The sequence below is a fragment of the Centrocercus urophasianus genome, unplaced genomic scaffold (assembly GCF_019232065.1).
Source record: "Centrocercus urophasianus isolate 14NV4802_14NV808 unplaced genomic scaffold, USGS_Curo_1.0 seq_17, whole genome shotgun sequence".
In the NCBI taxonomy this organism is placed as follows: domain Eukaryota; kingdom Metazoa; phylum Chordata; class Aves; order Galliformes; family Phasianidae; genus Centrocercus; species Centrocercus urophasianus.
The window spans coordinates 34313348-34333891 of record NW_024884722.1 but is presented as its reverse complement, the minus strand read 5'-3'; the positions used below and the strand labels follow the sequence as shown (position 1 = coordinate 34333891).

Here is a 20544-nt window from a genome sequence, read left to right as displayed (position 1 = left end):
AGCCAAACCTGCTTGCTGCTCTTATGCTCCTCCAGATCTATTCCTTGAGGAAAGCAGCCTAAAAGCCTTTTCTCCTTGCCATGCCTTCAGAGTAGAGCTAAATAAAGCTGAAATAAAGCTGAACAAGAGAACAAAAAGGAGTCATCTGCCCTATGCTGCAAGACACCAGTGCCTAAGTGTTCAGAAGCACAAAGAAAAACGAAAAAAGTGCATTTTTGTTATAGTAGCATACATCACCACTCATTTCATCACCAAAATGCTAAACAACTAAAGAAAAATGAGAAAAAGCATTTAAAGCCAGGTTGCTAGCAACGTAACTCCTCCCAAAAGAGGTGATTTGAAACTCAGTCCGCAGTTTTTAAAAAAAAAAGATCCGGTGAATTATTAACAACCACATTGCAGCAGTCTTTCAAAAAGAGATCTGCACAAGGCACACTGCTGCCTGCTGCCCCATAAGGGCAACAAGGGCAAGTACCAGCAGCACAGCTGGGCAGGTGCTACCAGGAACAGTGGGCACAGGGATGGGCTAAGCACTGGATCACACGCCCTCCAGCAGCAACAGGATGGGAACAAAGGAGATGTTCTACCCACATCTCAACAGCACTTTCCACCAATCTTCATAAGAGGACCTCCTCGCAGACATGCGTGTACTTAAGGAAGCCACTCAACAGACTGAACGCTGTCCAGATTGCTTCCCATCCCTCCTTTCTACATCGCCCTACTCTATTTCCATTTTCTGTCTGAAAACTAAGCCTACCCGAGGAAGCAGTGCGTACTTACAAACCACAGAGCAGTGGTTGCTGCTCTACGACAATGGTGTGAAGACCTAAACTGTGCCACTCACAAGGAAGGGCCAGGGCACCAAACATCTCAGATTTTGATGTTTAGCCAGATATAACACAGGGCTAACATTAAAACCAGGGGGAAGGAAAGAAGAATAACAAGTTTATTCCTGGAAGCTCAAAGGGCCACCCTAAAACTGAAGGAAAAGAGAAGGTATTCCTTAATTTAAGGGCAGAAAACAAGTCTAGCTTGAAAATAGCCAAGCAACAATAGGAAAACACAAACTTGTCTTAGCGCATGTAGAACAGGGCTATTCCACTGGAAAAATGCAGCTTGTTGCTGACTTAGAGCTGGAGATGCACCAGTTAACATTGAAAACAAAGTCACAAATATTCTCTTGAAGAAGGATTTAGTTCCCCTGGAAGGCAGCCCTGCACCTCATCACAACCATGTCGGAGGAAAGAAACAGGTTGTGGAGGTCAGTGCGCACAGCTCGTTCTTCCAGTCCTCCTTCAAAGGTGCTGAGTAGAAAAGGGTTCCAAGCTACCTCAAAACCCTCATACACACAGAGCTCCTTCCAGAAGCACCCGTAGCTCTAAGAAACATGCTGAAAATCATTTGCTTACCAGCAGAACATTACCTGACCATTCTGTACTCAGAATACTTCAATAAAACACCCACACAGTGACAAGAATGAGACTTTAATCAGTTTTAAGTGGAGTTTTAACACTAAGAGATAAAGGGTTGTTAAACACAATAACAAACGGACATCTGATTTGTATGAGGCATTATCCTGTACATGTCATACTTTGTGTATTCTCAGTGCATAGCATTACACACAGAGCCACTGTTGCACAGCACAATAGTATTTGAAGAGGCTGAATCAGAGTAAGGCTGCTTAACAGACTGATTTTTTTTTTTCTTTTAGTATCTATATATATATATATGCTATATGAAAACAGTCTGAAAATTAGAACTGGCAGAGAAAGGCAGCTCTGCCAAACGCTGCAGTCGGAGCCCCTTTTAGTGCACAGTTCCACCCCATCCATCTGCATGCATGACGCTTCTTAATGGTATCGTAAAGGTAAACGAGGCACTTTGTGGCAACCACAGGCATCATTAGCATATTGCACACATTTGCTACGACTAAACATGGAACTTGCACGCTAGCATCCAATTTTAGTTTTGCTTTCCAAGCTGAAACATCTGATGCTGTATGCGAACTCCAGTTCCCAACGTGTGCCTCAAATCCAGATGCTATTTGTACAGCTGCCCTTAAGAGCTGTGGCAAATATTTTGAGTGGGGCTACCAATGACCAAGGATGCTTAGGGCCTAACAGTAAGCTCTTACAGAAGTGATGCCTTCAAGTAGTTTCAGACATGTAAGCTGCTGCACATCCAGAAGTTTAAGCATACAGTCCAGAAACTCAAGGAGAGATTACCTACAGAATGCGTTTCAAGCTAATTATGAATACTGTCATAAATAAAGTTTTAATAAGGACTCAAAAACCTTTCAGTCATAGTAATTCTTGTCAACTTCTATGGGGGTGGTAACTGAAATAAACTATAGGAGAGTATGTATAATATATATTTATATATATAATATATATATAATGCCATTTTTTCCATTTCCAATGACTACACCATAAAATGTAAGCAAGGCTTCTCAGAAACATTGAAACATTCAAAATCAAAACCCTCATTCCAACCTTTCACATTCCAAAGGAAAAACAACAGTGCAAAAGCCCATCACATCTCTTCCAATCCAGCCCTCAGCGTTACGCACTGGAAGCACACCGATGCATTTTGTTTTCACAAACTTCAAAGCAGGACACAGAACGGTGTCGATATCTCAGTACTTTGAAAGCACGAACAGGTTTGTTTATTAGCCAACACAATCTTTTTACCAACTGTTAAAATCAGACAGGGTGAAACATGATTAAAAGGGTAAGAGTTAACGTCATGTCCCCAGGTAACCACTTCCTGCTTGTCAACACCACTGGGAACAGCGAGCACTGGAACCAGCCTCCTGCTCCACTGAGACACTACAGCTTGATCAGATCTCTATGTCAGAAAACATTTACCAGCTCTGTTAGAAGTTAGAATCGTGAATACGATGAGCAAAGTTGACCAACGGATCCCAAAAAAGCACGTGATACCTTCCTTCGCCAAGAGTGAGTCCTGCCTCGTCTCCTTCAATTCTTACCATTAATGCTGTCGTACAGGGCCCTCACGGATTCCATACACTGCTGTTATCTAGGTGAGAACACAGCTAATGAACTTCAATGTCAGCCCTATTAAGTTAATTGAGTAAGAGAAGTTTTAATTGAACAAGGGTAAATCTGGGGACAGCAATCCTTGGTGCACTTCAGAGTGAGCATCTTTGTCAGCTTCTTCACGTGTCCATACAACAGTAGTTGTACTGTCAAGTCATCTGCAGTCTGGGCATAGCAATTATATGCTGAAAGTGAATCTCAAGCCCTATGAACAAACAACACTGCCAGATGAGAAATCTAGTTTGTTTTGATTTGTGGTTTTTGTTGGTGTGTTGCTTTTTTTTAAATAGCAAGCAATACAGTTGGGACAAGTTCTGCTTGTGAAAAGTACACATCTTCATACAGACACAGCGTTGAGAATTCAACACTGTCTCCTGCAGTGTCTCTTTTTAAAATATTGTAGGTACTGAGTATTCAAGTAAAATTCCCTAACAGTTAATGACATTTTTAGAAAAGTGTGCAAAACTGCAAAACTCATTGTAATACAATGTGTAAGGTCAAAGGGGCGGAATGGCTGACAGAGGTTTGACTGAATAAATGCATCATAAATCTTCAAAATAAACACTAACCTGGAGAATCTCCAATTGAAATTTCCTGTGCACCGCTATAAAATACTTTCATATTAATGAGGAAAAAAAAGCCTGCAAGGCAGCACATGAAGTATTCTCAGCAGGAATATGATTGAAGACCTAATAAGAAATGTTGAGATGTTGCCTGACACATGCACTACTAGCAACTGACTTTTAGCACTGGTCTTGATTACACAGGAGATGGAGCAGCCGTTACAATTCAGTAAAACAATTAATGAATCACCGTCAATTTTTACAACAATTTGTTTCAAGCCTGTATTTTAAGATGATAGCCTCCACATTTGTATGGTTAAGTCATTGTTGCTGTGTTTCCTTTCTGTGACCCCAATAATTTTTCTCCCTTCATTTTGCAGGGCTTTAGGATGTTACGAAGGTTCATTCTTGTACCCCTATACAGAACCACTCCCTCTAGCTGCCTTTTCTAGCACCATTACACTTAAAAAAATAAAATGCACAAACAACAAGCAGTGACAGCAGCGACTCTTCAATTGTCCAGGATGAATTACGGCAGCATGCTAAAGAAAGGTGCAAGTAAATAGCCGGATATGGTACACAGGCCAAGCTCCAGCAGACTATATTCCTTTCTGAGCATTACTTTCCATCCCCCATCCAAAATACATGCATTAGAATGTAGTAAAACCTTCTAGAGACATCTCTTAGCCAACGGCAGACTTTTCTGTTGCCACATAAGTGCAAAAAAAAAAAAAAAGGGGGGCAGGATGTGAACCTGTATATTTGCATTTTTTCAAAACTTTGTTTGGTGACAGAACACAAAAGGAAAAATTCCTACGTATACACATTAAGTCTGTCTCCACTTTTATAAAACTGGAATAAAATGGGAAAGTGCCATATTTATAGTTCCTAATTGAAGTTTTAATGTCCTTTTGACACAAAAAGGTATATACATATCAGAGCTACGTAACCATTTTTATTCAACTGGACAAGTGTCAAACCTGTAGATTTATAGGGCAAAACAAGATTGGTCAGGAAAGAATTGTTCCTATAACTGGTAATCTGACACTATGTCCTATTGCCATTTAAAAAGGTCCTTTTTTCAGTTTATTCAAGTTTGTCATTCTTCGCATTTTTTTTCTTTTTTTTTTATCTCCGATAAAAAAAAAATATTCAGACTTTTGTAATCTGCGTATGCTGATCTTCATCAAAAGGTTCATTCTCTGGATCAGAGTCAGTGGTGTCAGAGTATCTGTAATGATCAGGTTCATTGTCACTAACATCTGGTGTTACAGAAGTTGAACTGCTAGCCTCTGGATTTGATGGCTCTTCTACCGTTTTTGTGAAAAATAGCTTCACCTGGGGAAGGAAAAAACAACAATTTAAAAAGGTAACCTGAACTTCAGCACAACACAGGTAACAACCGCTATCTGCAACAGCACAGCTCCTTTCACTATCCTGAGTGACACAACTGCTCCCCTCCCTAGTCTGGAAAGAAAAGAAAGTGCTCTTCGAGTAGCCAAACTCTCAGTACTACTCCTGAGAGAAGAGAGATCCACCAGCAAGCTCTGCTGAAGTTCTGGGCACCTGCACCAGCCGTTTCTGTTCTGGAGCTACAGCAGCTGGACATAACACTGCAGCCATGTCAGCTTTTCAACCCTCCTACCTCTACATCTCTAACAACACAGAGACCGTAATAACATTGCAGAAATGAACAAAGTGCTTTTTCAGTACCATAACCAGTGATTCGTGTTTGTGCATTAAGGTCTGATCCATGCAACAATCAGGTAACTGTAACTGCTACATTCAGATACGTACAGTTGTGGACTCCTGACATTTTATCAGTGTGCTCAAAAACATCCTTTCCATGTTGAGAACAGTGCTGGCAATGGCTCGCCCTCCTCAGAGCCAAAACTCAGGTTATAAGCTGTTCCCATGAAGTGTGTACCTCTGCAAATCAACTCAGAAATTACGCATAAAGCTCAGCACTAACAGTAATGCAGCAGGTACCAGAAAAAACCGCTGTTAGATTCTCTGGAATTCTTACTAATCATCTCTAATGGCTTTGATAAATACTTAAAAAAAGAAAAATTAAAAAAAAAAATGAAGCTTTTCTCTCCCAGTCTCTCACCAGTTTTACACAGAAAAACTCTCACACCATTTACTGGCTTCCTGGAAAAGTCAATACATTTAGGAAGTTAAAACCTTTGGCTAAGTGGTAGGAAACACATACGTGAGTTAAGATTTCTGCACAGTTTCAAACAGTTCCTCTGTAAAGCAAGACAAACAAATCAGATAACTTCATGCAGCTTTTCAGCTTTGTTTACATGAAATGTATACTGACCTTGAAGTTTGGAGAAAAATATCTGTTGGCTTTGTCTTTATTTGCTTTGTCTAGATCATTTTTTGTTAATGTAAGGATTAAATATTCCTTGTCATTATCTGAGCGCTCTGTACTGAAAATACCATCAAGTTCCTGATCTGCAACTAGACTTCCATTTTCTACTTTGTCTGAATTTTCATCCAGTCCTATGAAGAATGTATTTACCCAAAAGTGAAACATTTTGTCCTAGGGAGGAAAAACACAAAGAACAAGCTTGCTTTAATATTCTCTAGCAGCTTATAAAATTGACTAATACCAACTGATCAAAGCCAAATCAATAATACCAAACAAAACTAGTTCGGACAACAGTACAGCATCAGTTATGTTGCATGCAAAGACATTTCCACCAATTCGCCCAGGCAATACGCAACACTCTGCATCAATCAAAATACATTTTATCCAATTTCGCTTTCAGAAGTTGCTTCTTATTAAGAAATAGTTATAAAATCAATTATCTATGAAAAAAGTAGATGACAAGTTAGACAAGTGGTAAGCCTGCAACCACAAGGCATAAAGACATTTTCCTACCAAGGGTTAGTCAGATCTAACAACCTGTGCAAAGCATTATAGGTGACTAACATTTATCAACATAGAACATCATCCTCTACAGCCTCCTGTGTAACAGAACATTTTTATTTATATACAGAAATAGTTGTGACTGAGCAAACGCACCCTACAAAAGAGCGCCCATCACAGTGGATTCACTACAGCTTCACGGAGACAGTTCTTAGCAGGTACATGCTTGCTGACCATTACTAAGAGAAGTCGCACTCTGAAAGTGATTGCCATCCTACACAAAAGGGCAGCTTAGAAGACTGTTTACGTATATTGCTCTTAAGCAGAACTTGACAGATGCCCATCACCAGCTATCTGGTCCTTTAGATTATCCACTGTAACACCACAACAGGCATCCAGACACAAAGAGACAAAGTAAAATGTAATTTTGAAAGAACTAGGTGATATCAGCCAGTATATTATGTCTGTCACTAGGATCAAAGAGGTAATACAAGTGTCCATCTCCATACGTGCTGTGGGACCGACACTCTTTAATATCTTCATCAATAACTTCAACAGTGGAGTTAAGTGCACCCTCAGCAAGTTTGCCAATGATATCAAGCTGTGGGGTGCGGCGACACACCAGAGGGATGGGATGCCAGCCAGCAGGATCTAGACAGGCTGAGCAGTGGGCCCAGGTGAACCTCATAAGGCGCAACAAATCCAAATCATAGAATCATCACAGAATGGCCTGGGTTGAAAAGGACCACAACGACCATCTGGTTCCAACCCCCTGCTACGTGCAGGGTCACCAGCCACCAGACCAGGCTGCCCAGAGCCACATCCAGCCTGGCCTTGAATGCCTCCAGGGATGGGGCATCCACAACCTCCTTGGGCAACCTGTTCCAGTGCATCACCACCATCAGAGTGAAAAACTTCCTCCTAATATCCAAACTAAACCTCCCCTGTCTCAGTTTAAAGCCATTCTCCTTTGTCCTATCACTATTCACCCTCGTAAACAGCCATTCCCCCTCATGTTTACACGCTCCCTTCAAGTACTGGAAGGCCACAATGAGATCTCCCCAGAGCCTTCTCCAAGCTTAACAAGCCCAGTTTCCCCAACCTTTCTTCAGGAGAGGTGCTCCAGCCCTCCGATTACCTGCTCCAAGAGCTCCACGTTGTTCCTGTGCTGAGGGTCCCAAGCCTGGACGCAGCACTGCAGATGGGACCTCACATGAGCTAAGTAGAGGGGTACGATCACCTCCCTCTCCCTGCCGGCCACCCCTCTTCTACTGCAGCCCAGGATGCAGTTGGCCTTCCGGGCTGCAGGTGCACACTGCTGGCTCATGTCCAGCACCTTGTTCACAAGGACCACCAAGTCCTCCTTCTCCACAGGGCTAATGCAAGGTCTGCATCTGGGTAAAGGCAATCCTCACTACCAATACAAGCTGGGGATTAAAGGATTGAGCACAGCCCTGCCAAAAAAGACCTGATGGTGCTGATGGATGGCAAGCTGGACATGAGGCAGCACTGTGCCCTCACAGTTCAGAAAGCCAATCATATCCTGAGCTGCATCCAAAGAAGGACAAGCAGGACGAGGGAGGTGATCCTGCTCGTCTGCTTTGTGCTGGTGTGGCCTCACCTAGAGCACTGCATGCAGATGTGGAGTCCTCAGTGCAGGAGAGACATGGACCTGCTGGAGTCTATCCAGAGAGGGCCACAAAAATGATCCAAGGGATGGAACACCTCCCCTGTTAGGACAGGCTGAGAGAGCTGGGGCTGTGCAGTCTGGAGAAGAGAAGGCTGTGAGATGACTTAAGGAGAGCCACAGCAAAGAAGGGGAAAGACTTTTTAGTAGGGTCTGCATGACAGAACGAGGGGAAATGGTTACAAGCTCAGAGAGAGAAAATTTAGCAAAGTGCTAAAGAAAAAAAAATCTTTCACAGTGAGATTGGTGAGGCACTGTAACACTTGGCTAACCATGTGGTTGATGTCCTGTCCCTGGAGACTTTCAAGGCCAGGATAGATAACGCCTTGGGCAACCTGATCTAGCTGTGTAGCCCTGTTCATTGCAGGGGAGTTGCAATAGATGGCGTTCAGATGTTCCTTCCAGCTCTAAGGATTCTATGACTCTATTCTATGACCAGCAGCTATGTTTTGCTCTGGTATAGGCACTCTCTGAAAAAGATACGCTGAGAAAATTCACCTCTACAGTTTCAGCTAAACAGCTCGATAAGATACACTGAATGTCCCTGTAGTACTTCTCCACCATTTGCTACGCCTTCACCAGTCAAGAGCAGACATTTCAAAGATTAGCTATCATTAATAAGCTGCTCTTGACTAGCACACTAAGCACTCATTTATAGGAAACTCTAAGCTGTGTCTACTTCCTTTGTAAAAAGGAAACTCATTTCACTCTACTTTCAGCTTTAAGGCAAAAGATCCAAAATGCAAAGGCCCAGTCTTCCCACAAGAGCTAAAGTTCTTGCATTTCTGTTAAAAGTTGGTGGTTCTACTGCACACTACATGAGCATGCCTCCCTATTGAAGGCAACCTGGCACCAGGAAGTAAGTCATCATTGTTTTCTGGCCATTGGTACTGGAGCAGAGAAGATTTGACTGCTTAGCTAATACTCTTGTCTACAAATTAGTATACCGTAAGTATTAATATAAATTTTCATATTAAAAGTATTAATATAAATTAATATAACGTAAGTACAAAAACATTGACAATTCAAAAGTATATGAAACAAGCAGCATCTGCCTTCCCTATCCAAAGCTCATTAGCCCCACTTTCAGTGTTTTAGGTAAGGCACACAGAAAAAGTTTCCAGCTTGTGTGCATTTCCTATAAGGACCTGAGACATCACAACTATTAAGGAAATGCAAGGGGAAAGGCAAAAGTGCAACATTTCAGCCAGAAACACTTCTGGCACTTAAACAATTATCCACTTCAACACATGCCCCACCAGCATCTAATCTACCACACTAACATGCTATAATTACAGTTGCCTTGGGAGGCTGACAGATCCTTGTCACTGCTACCAAACCCCTTCAAGTTATCTCATGATATCGCGTTGGAGCTAATCCATTCCACTCAGCCATCAGTGCAAGGCCCAGCCTATTCAGATATTTAGCATCCTCTTCTTCACTAATGCTACCTCAAAGTCTTAAATGTCCACCTCAGAATGCGGAAATACAGGATGAATGTCCTGGAAAAGAAGGCTTTACTTTTCCATATTCCTCATGGAACCTCATATGGCAGCAGGTAAGATCCTCATGAAGAATTCTTCAGGATAACTTGGTCCATGCTCCTCCACCATGAAGATGGAGCGCCCAAAAGAAAAAAAATCCACCAAGGAAATGATCACTCCCGATCAAATCAAAAGACTAACCAGTTCAGGTCAAACCAGAAACAACCAACGGCATCAGCCCTTCAGCTTCAGAACAGGAAGGTTTGGAGTCCAGATGCTGTGATAAACAGTGGGAGAGAGCAAGCCTGAGGGTATTACAACTCTGTAAGCAAGTGGAAATATCACCTGCAGGCGCACTGCTGGTGTAAAGGTCAAGTGAAGGGAGAACCCACTTCTTGTCGGTACGACAGTACCACTGACACCACTCTTCAGAATCACACTGTAAAAGCAGTCACATACTTCGGTGCTGGTCCTCAGAGCCACACCGTGGTTCCAAAGAGGTCAGAAAAGGAAAGGACTAAGCTAACAAACACAAATTGCAGCAACTGAATGGAAAGAACTGGAAAATGGCTTATATCAATAGTGCTGAAGCAGCTTTGGAGGAAAACAGTGCCAAAGCAAACAAGGTCACTGAATGCAAACAAACACTGGCAGAGGCAGAAGGCATGGACTTCTGAAGTTTAAAGCTTGATTAGGTGGAGCAAAACCAGGAAGGATTTATTTGGCACATCAGAGCCAGCCTGAACAAGCAATCATGAGATTCGGACAAGACAAATGACAAAATTCTCAGCAGACATCTCTTCATTTGCTTCCTTGGGATAAATTTGAAGAGGTCTTCAGAGGCTGAAACTAAACATTATTGCCTGTCTGAGCAGGTCATTTATCTTATCTCCCTGCAGTTTCTTTAAAGCATCAAGTTATTTTCTCTCCCTTCCTGCTACATTAATTAAGTTAGTTTAATAAACTAAGTTGATGGGTACTGAAACATGGCAGACCCACTCAAACTAAGGGAAGACTTGGTCACGTTTCTGGGTATCACCTTTTGGGGCTGATAATTTTGTCACTGCTCTCAATGAGAAACAAGGCCCATTACTCCAAGTGAGGACTGAGTCAGGTTCAAGCAGCAGACTCAAAGATATTCCACAGGAGGCAATGAAAAAAGAGATGTAGTATGGGCCAAAGACAGAGAGAACATAAAAAATTAAAGCATGACCAGAACTTGGGCTTTATTTATCAAATTTGAGTATCAGAGCAAGAAAAATTATGTAATGAACAGGCTTCTGAAAAATATTAGGTAGGGTTTTTCAGTTTTTTTGTTTTGTTTTTTAAACATACGTTGCTTCACTTCCAATTACATCACAGGAATCCAATTCAAAAAAAAAAATCAGACATTTCTTGCCATAAGCAAGTCAGAATCATAAAATCTACAGTGCAGCACCTGACATTTGAGACAAAAGCTGAATTATTCAGAGTATATCAGCATCACGAGTAACTGTTCAGTTCTCAGGATGACAGGAAAACACACCTCACTCTACAGCTGATATCTGTCTCTAACTGCAGACTGACATCCAAACCTAATATCATTTAAGCCATCAGCAAGGAGTTCCCATATCCCCCAGAGTTTCAATTTGCAGAAGGACCTACGGGCACTTAATCACTTTGCAGTAATAGCTAAGAGTTATTACAGATGCTATCCAGCAATCAAAAGATGGAGGACACGTTCCAAGCTGTTCCAGGCCTGTATCATAGCCTTCCCATAACCACGACTGATGCAACTTGTACCATTTTCAGGTTTGCAGTTGAAGTCTTCTGACATTTGAAGAGTTTGTTCTTCAACGTTTGATAAAAAGCCAAGACCCAAAGTGTTCTTTAACCATGCAGCAGAACTTTTCATCTCTACAAACTCAAAGAAACACAGTGGCACAGACAACAGCTCAAAACAACACTGTCAGCACCACCTACACTAGATTCTGGGTATCAACCAGCAGTGACTTACACAATGACCACTGTTTCATCAGTATGAGGAGTGCTCCTAAAAGGTCTCCTTTACCTCCAGGCTCTGCAGGCAGGAAGACTACCAAATCCCTTGTGTTATTTTTAAACAGGTTCTCATTTAATCAAATGACATATGGATACTTTGAAACCCTTTAATGTTATCATGTCAACATCAATAAGTGAAGAAAACTGTTTCTAATAGGAACACAGAAGCAAACCTAGAGAGACTACAGATTACAAGTGGAGATGGTAAAAGAGCAAGTTATAGGTCAGAAGAGGGAAACAAAACAAATTGCTCAAAGAACTCCAAAATGTTGACTTCCACTGGTCACAAATTCTTATATATGAACTGTACTAAAACACTGTACCATTTCGCTCTCATATGAGCAAGCATACAGAAGGAAAGGAAGTAACTACATGCCAGAAAAAATGGCTAAGAATACAGAAAGCACCTTAATTAGACAAGAAAGAATCCAAAGTTTTGGAATCCCTAGCTGGTGCTAGGTGGCACACATAGCAAAAAAAAAAAAAAAAAAAAAAAAAAAAAAAAAAAAAAAAAAGTGAAACATGGCAACTCTTCCAAAGCAGTCTTACCAGCACCTTCTCAGAAGCACTGAATGACCCTTTGGCAGAGGTTAGTTGAATTTGCTTAAATTAAGTTCTGCCATTAAAATAAAAGGGCACAACAGATTTAAATTTTACATCAAGAACCTAGCATGCACACTCAAAATCACTTGGTCACTAAAGCTTGTTTCATATCATACTAATAATTTTATCAAAGAGCTTTATCAAAGTTGAGGACTTTCCACAGTAGAGCACCTTGCAGATAATACTGCTGTTAGGACTATGAACTCTGAAAGCAGGTGCACGTAGGCTTATCCAGAATGCTCAAGCTGAGACCAGTGGTATTGAACACCAAGACAAACTCAGAAGGAGTGCAGAGAATATTCTTTCATTTCCAGAGATGAGATACAGTCTTTCTCCAACCCAAGCCTCAGGATGGACCAACACCTACTTTTCAAATTCTGTCATTAGTTTGTTGATTAGGATTGTTAGTGAAAGTTAAAATGCTCAGAGGTGATGTGATGTCTTCAAACATGCACAAAAAACTTGTTTGGCAGCTACGTATAAATCTGCTAACAGAAGACCTTGGGAGAAGAGGAATCAGTGCTGGGCAACAGATCTGTCATTCCAGCTTCCAGAAACACACACCTAAGTAAGCTAGAATCTCTGAAGGATGACACTGTCACACCTTATAGCTCAGGTGATCACCGCAGAGACGTGGCAAGCTCTGCAATTTGCAAAGTTCCTGCACTGGAAGACCTTCACTTCTTGGGTTTTGGGTAAAAACTATAGAGTCAAATTATCTGGAAAAAAAAAACACGCTCCACTAAGTGCAAAACAAAGGGGACTTCATGGATGTGCAACACTTGTGCACAGAAGCGTGTTCAGAGTTCTTCCAGGACAGGTTTTCTGCCACCAACATCCATTCACCTTTGCCTACTCTCATCTCAGACACTTTATGTAACTTTACAGAGACCACGAGGAAGGACCATCCTTGGTGCCAAGGCAAACATCGGAGATGGAATATTTCACTAATTCTTAAGAATCGCTCAGCAGTGGTTTCATAAATCAGACTAGGATGTTCACACCTCACATATGCCTCCAATTTGTGTTTGCATTTATGTTAGAACTAATAGAGGTGGTATTACCAGAGCCATGTAACAGCATACAATTTTCTTTTGGCTTCGATTTCTATGTTGAGGGTATTTAAGCATTAGATTCAATAGATTTTTGAAGCAGATTATCAAGGTCGTTTCTTTACAAAAGAACTCTGTCTGGAAAGAGGTTTCATCCTCTCAGGGAAGTTTGCAGAAACTGTTTGCAGTGAAAGCTGTTCTTTCTAACTCCTCGCTTCTCAACCCTAGTGTTAAAAAAAATAAAAAGCAGTATGAAGTTGCTCTTCTCTATCTTGATCTTGTGATCCACAGAACTAGAATAGTTAGGGGATGTTATGTGGAAAAAAATGAAGAACTAGTTACTCAAACTACAAGACTCCTATGAACTGAACTGCAGCTGACATGACACTGAAATGAAACTACAGCACAGCAACACGCTTGCTACATTTCTGCAGACAATCCAAAACAAACATTTCTAGCCTGAATTTATACTATAGAAATCATATGTGACAACAATGACATCTAGTTCATGCTACCACTGGATCTCAGTGCCCTCTCTAGAGGTAAAATAAATAGGAAAGCTCAATCTGGGCACAAGAGACCCAAGATCTTTCATCAGAGCCATGTACAGATGTTATGAGAACTTGCTTGGCGAGGAGAACAGCACAATGCCTCCTAGGAAGCATGTTCACAATCTATCTGTTACCCAAAACAGTAAAGAAACCCAATTCCCAAGTTAGACAGGACAAGGCCTGGTTAAAACAAAACCCTGTCCCAGATGTTTAGGGTTTTTTTTCCCCCATCTTCTCCCTGCATCCCTCACGCATACACACAGAACTTACCTGGCTGTTCCTATAACGCCCTTAAAATTGGCTCTTGTGTACTGAAGTTTTACATATTGATAATTTTAATGCCTAAAAACCAGTCATTTCTGTTTGCCAAATGTTTTACAGTTCTCAATCAGGGCAACTAGGCAATAAAACCACGTTTAATTAAACAAGCAGAAGAAAGCATTCTCATTAAGCATCAGCTTAAACTTCTGCAGGCACTAGCACATGCCAGACAACAGAACAGGACATTTCCAGCTACTGAAAATTTACCACTAAACTAGCTAACAGTAACTTGAAAGAGGTCCATAAACAAAAAAGCATGCATGTGTATCGTATGCACAGCTATTAACTAGCATCTTACAACTTACATTCATCTCCCAGTTCACTCTAGTATTCTCATTATTATGGTTTGTCTGATTGCAGTATTTGCTCAAAGAATGTTCTTAAGCTTTATTCCATTAAACAGTAAACAGTTATTCATTAAGACTGCAATTTTAAACAGTAAGTACAAAGGTAACCTTTAAAACAACAGGGTTTTCATCCTCATGTTTCACTTTAGTAGATACAAACTATCTCTATAAGCACAAACACAAATTAAACATTCATTTTTAATAACTCATTGATTGGTGTCAAATTAAGTTCCAGATTAATTTTTTTCCCCTACAAGCGAGATACTGATAAAATCCTCAGTTTGGAATGAATTCTCTATATGCCTAAAGACAAGATAATGCAGATGATAAAGACAAGGTAATGCAGATGACACTGCAATACAAACTGAAGTAATGGCTGAATAGATTGCAGAGATTTTCAGACAGTGCACAGGAACTAAATTACCTTGGAATTTCAACCAGATTTGACAGATGGATAGAAATCAGCCAATAGCACACACACAGGATCATTCATGCCTGCTAAAATCTCAAGAAAATTTAGTGAAGAAAACAGCTCGAGTTAACTTGCTCAGTATGCAGGCCTATTTTTAGACTGTGAATGCTTCTTCCTCAATTAGATCCTTCACTACTACCCAAACTACTCCAATACGTATCCAACATAATTTATATCCAACCTTTGTACTTAATCTCATTGATTCAAAACATCCAGCCTTCATTTTGTGAAAGACTCTCTACTTGGGAAAACTAGACATGAAAGAATTAGACACTGTGATGGCACATCACTGAAAAATAACCAGTGTCCCAGTCCTGCATCAAGGCTGAGTTGATAACGTTTTCCAAAAAGGCAAGAAAACCAACCTTTTTCAACATCTTGTTCTGTTTGTGGAAGAACTCCACTTTGATATCACCGCATACCGGCAAAGGTTGAGGGAATTCAAAGTACATATACTTGTCTTCACGTCTTGAGGGTCCTGAAGGGGAGGTGAATATCTTTACCTTTAACTGGTACACCACAAACTGAGGATCTGCACGGTAAAAACAGAGTGTCACTTCGCAAGAAATGTCCTTCAAGTGTCAAAAAAATGCAATCAGAATCACAACCATAGCCTATAGCATTTTGAAAGTTCAGTATGCATCATGAATCAAGCACTGCAAGGCAAAGAAAAAAGCTTCATGGGACATAATTTGAAATAACCTCACAGATTTCTGTATTTTGTAGCAATTTGTTCACGCAACTAAAGGATTCCTAGAAAGCTGCATGTTCTTTATAATGGAGTACAAAACAACTATATATAGTAAATTCTTGATTTTTCCTCACACATTTCCTCTCATCTCTGTGTTAGATGAAAGTTCTCTTCTGTCTTTTCTCCATGCTGCATAGCAGGCACTAATGTCAGAACAAACTGATTTCTCTCTTACACAATCAGAGCTGTTAGACAAATAAGAACAAGGATAAAATTTAACAGTAATACATAAATCAATCTGCACTGACAGCAGGCTATACAGACAAAGCCTGTAAAGTCTGTCCTGTAAACCACCACGAGTGCCAGCCACAGTGTAGTTTTCTAAACTAAAGTAACAGCTGAAGTTGTGAGGTTTTGCTGCAGCCTGAGCAGATGTAACTTTGAAACTGCCAAGGGAAGCAAGCACGAAAGCCAGAAATACTAAATGAAATTTATTCCAATAAATCTTGCATTTACTCTTTTAGTATTTTCTGCATTTAATTGTTTCTCCTGGTTTCTCTGTTAATTTCAGGTGTAGACTGCTCTCTAGACAACACACGGTAAACCGTATCTGCCACTGAGGAGCTGTGGGAATCTCAACTGAGATCACCCACACTATCTTGCTGAGCAGCCTGTCTTTATCATCATACTTAACTCTCTCAAATCCTGAGCAATATGAAACCTGGTATCCTTTCTTTTCTGCCTGACAGACACAACTCTGCTCTTTGACTTTACAACAGAAGGAAGATGACAAAGATAAAGATCAAAAAAATACCATTTGTCGCTAAAATTAATACCAGAGTTACAAGGATGAAGAGCAACACATCGCTTTCATTTCTGAAAAAACAAATCAATGAAAAACTGCACAGAAACATAAATGGCAGCACTCCTCAAAGATGCTGAAATTGGTAAGTACTCTGTTTTCCCATATGCTTAGCAATGACTTGTTTATCCCAACAACCTCCTGGAAAAGTAACACACTGAAGTCTGGTAAGGGCAAAACAGTTAATAATGCAATAATCCATACTTCATGTAGCTTGATTTCACAAGTTTATCCACAACACTGAACTGCAGAACATACAACCTCCACACCTCTAACTCAGAGAAAGGTTTTCTGGCAGAGGCTTCCCCTCTGCATCTTCCTCCTGAAAATACAGCTGGCCTGACAAGCTGCTATGATGTTTCTTTTGTGCACTGTGTTCAGGTACCATCTTAGAACACCACCAATACTGCAACTTTACTCAAAACCACAGCAGGCACTGGAACTAATTACACATTGCAGTAATAATCACAGCAAAGCCATTAGAAAAATAATTTCCACTGCAATAAAAAGAAAGAACATGCAGAACCAGGCAGTTCCTGCTCTGTAACACAGCCCACAGAAAGGCAGAAGAGAATATGCAGTCACACTAGGAATTTCCAAGGAATCTGCTGTTCCTTATTGACACACTGCACACCAGCATATCACACTACTTGGTCACTGGGACACATAATACTTTATAAGCCTTTGTCTAAAGAAGAGAATTATTCCATAGATAAAAAAAACTCACTGCGTACATACTTTCTCAAACCACCAGGGGAAAAATAACCTTGCCACACTTGAAACAAACATTATTTTGCAATTCCCATTTCCCAAAAGTTGCTGTATTTTTAAAAACAGCTTTTTAAGAAGGTGAAGAGCAAATATCCAAATATGTTTCCATTTAGTACAATCTAAGATTATAGTAAAACAACAATACAATCCAGTCACCTGAGAATTCACACAACCAGCTCCAAGCCAGAGCTAATGAAGAACAAGGGAGTGCTGAGTACTTACTGCAAGTTCCGCCACTGAACATGGGAATTGTTTCAAACATCATCTTGTGAAACAGCAGTGCCACTGGTCTGTAATCAAGGTGATTCTTTAACAGGTAGCTATAGTAGTACACGTAGCGTCTCTGACTGGGAATTGTGACTCCCTAAACAAAAGGAAACAGACGTCAAAAGCACCCAGAGCATTTCTCAGTAGTCACTAGTGGGACTCCTCCCCAGTATCTGAGAATCTAACTAAAGGTGAATAAATCAAGAACATCTAAAGGCATCTAAAGTACCCCAGCACTCTGTGCAGCACCCCTTCCACCTGTCCTGCAGCGCTTAAGATGTCACACGCGTTAACTGCCGTGCAGGGAGTATGTGGGACCCTGGTTCTCCAGGCACTTCTGTGGGTATTTCCTACATCCAGCTCAAACAGTGAAGCAAAGAATGCAGGCTTCTCTGTACCGCAAAGAGAAAGACCTCAGAGACAGGGGTGTCAGACTTCCAGCAGCACTTTGAGCAGGAGGCCCCTGTAATTTTTAAGCACTGACACTGGAATTTCTACAGAAATGCAAGTCAAATGAGTCTACTGTTGTTTGCTGATATCACTGTACTGACATTATCTGCTATTACAAAACATGTTCCTGAAATGTCTTCACAAAAATCCAGAGTGGAAAGTTTCATTAATACGAGCCTGATGGCCCAACTGTTGAATGAAGGACTTCAACTGAATTACAGCTCTGAAGTAAACGCTTGCTTTGAGAACATATAACCAAAGAATATGTTTATTATCAATTTTGTAATTATTTTAAGCTTCAACAATTAGTTTTAGAGCTCATATAGCTGATACTTTCAAGAGAAAGTGATAAAAGATAAATTTAATTCCTTACAAAATAGGTTGTATGTTTTATATCAACCCACACTACGTATTTGCGGCAGCGTAATTGAGTACACTTTCATACTAAAGCTAAATGTGAAATTGCAATAATCTGAAGATAACAGAAGTTTCTCACACATTAATCTTTTGTCACAAAGCCTACACAATATCCTTGTGTTACCTCCACAAGCATTTAGTTATAATACCTGCATTCCCTTGTAACAGACAGAAGTGAAGGATGGCTGGAATACTCAGGCATCTTTCCGCCTTTATTTAGAAAATGTTGAGTAGTGTCTCCTTACCACCCCAGCTAGTTAAAAATTAGAATTAAGCAAAACACTTCTCCCAGTATCACTTGTACAATGATATTCTTAAGTAGCCTTATATGTGGACAGTATTTGTGGTTTACATGTCATCTTGGTAGTAGTTAAGAGATTCATGTCTTAAGGGAGCTTCAAAGTTTTCTTTATTGGAATCTGAGCCTCATGCCCGAGTCTCAAAGCAAGAGCGCAGGGAAGCAGTTTATGTACTTTCTCTTGAGAAGCTTATATTTCACATCTACACTCACTGACATTTTCTGAATGGGTATGCAATGAGTTCCTCTAGTCCTTGTGCCAGAGTTTCACAATACACTGCTGCGTGGACATCACAAAAATTGCCAGCTGCTGCTTCTGGTGCTCCTCTTATTATAGCAAGGGCAATAGTATGAAGAACAAGCACTTCTGGAAGTAATTCTCCCTGCTAAATCTGGAGCCTCATTGTGACCAAATGGCATTGGGTTTAGCAGAGGTTGTCACCTGGGTCTGCTCAACAAACAGCCACTGTAACAGACCAGCTCTGACACATCTGACGCTGGTTATCTACCCACTGAAAGAGTCATTCTGAGACTTCCTTGCAGAAAATAATTGGTTTCTGTTTCCTGTTCAGTTAGATGTAACCGCCGCCACAGTCACTACTGGGAGCCATTCCTAAAATGCAACAACGTGGAGGTCAAAGAACACTCTTGAATGGATCATCTCCAGCTTCAGCACTTGACTAAGTTCTTCCTACCTGATAACTACTCATGGAGTAGCCAGTCCCTTCTCTGCGGACTACACTTCACCACAGAGGCCTCCACAGAAGTGGGAAGAAACAAAAACCTCATCCATCTGTAGGAAGGCAAACTGTCAGCCTTCATCATTACAGCAGAATTTTGGTGTACGCCTTAGGGAATAAGCCAACCAGTTCAAAGTGCGGATGCAGTAGCAGCTGTTTTAGAAGACCTATTTGGGGACTTACTTCTTCCCCAGTTCTGGAAACAGGAAGGACAACTGCAACTCTTAATCAAGTTTCAGAAAAATCATGTCTTCATACCGTTCAAAGGAGAAATGAAAATTAGTGCCATTCTGCTACAGTGGTGGGGACTGATAGATAACAATCTTTTAGACAATGTTTTTAATCTTTCCCATTCCCTCTTTCTGAAAAAGAAACCCTTTCCTGAGGAGCTGCAGAAGTTGAAAGAGGCAGCTTAGAGGAAAAAAAATCATTTTCCATTTGGAGACAGCTTTTTAGACTCAGTTCTGCAACATCCACTACCCTTCCCAGGATGACGCTGCATTAGCAGACTACCTACTATCTAGGAATTGTCCATTTGTTCCACATCCCCTGTTAGATGTCACAAAGGCTTCTGGCGGAGCTGTTTCTCCCACCAGACACCAGGGAAAAGCTTGCTACAGAAGTACTCATGGTTGTTCTCTTGACTAATTAGTCATACTTCCTCTCGTAATTAGTAGCACTTCCTGCCAGCATAGGTTACAAACCTTCTCAAGAACCAATCTGCCATGCACATCAATGGCAACAGTGATTGGAGTTGTGATCTTCTCAGTTGCTATATGAAAGCTGTGCACTTTTGCTTGCTTTTAAATAAAGAATACCCAATACCTGATTAAAGCCAATTTTCTTTCATCATGTTTTGGCCCAGCAAAAATAAGAAAATTCTCTTGCACCTGGGCACAAGCAGCTCTTTTGATGGCCCAACTACTTTGAGTTCAGGAAGTCAGCTTATAGAGGTGTGGCAAAGCATCAAATCAGAGAGCAGCACTTTGCG

The 20544-nt window shown here is 40.8% G+C and overlaps 1 protein-coding gene across 5 annotated transcripts in view; it reads right to left on the bottom strand.

Annotated features, from left to right (window-relative positions):
• Nucleotides 1-20544, bottom strand: part of PTEN (phosphatase and tensin homolog) — a 98600-nt gene that overhangs the window by 50862 nt on the left and 27194 nt on the right. For 3 of the 5 annotated variants that reach the window (XM_042818446.1, XM_042818447.1, XM_042818448.1), the window contains exons 6-7: nt 17604-17745; nt 15423-15589 (exon numbers count right to left, since the gene is read on the bottom strand). In XM_042818446.1, the coding sequence (XP_042674380.1) occupies nt 15423-15589; nt 17604-17745 (309 nt within the window). Of the gene's footprint in view, nt 1-4557; nt 4961-5945; nt 6171-15422; nt 15590-17603; nt 17746-20544 lie in introns of those variants that run through there. The other 2 variants (XM_042818445.1, XM_042818449.1) reach the window with 2 other exon arrangements.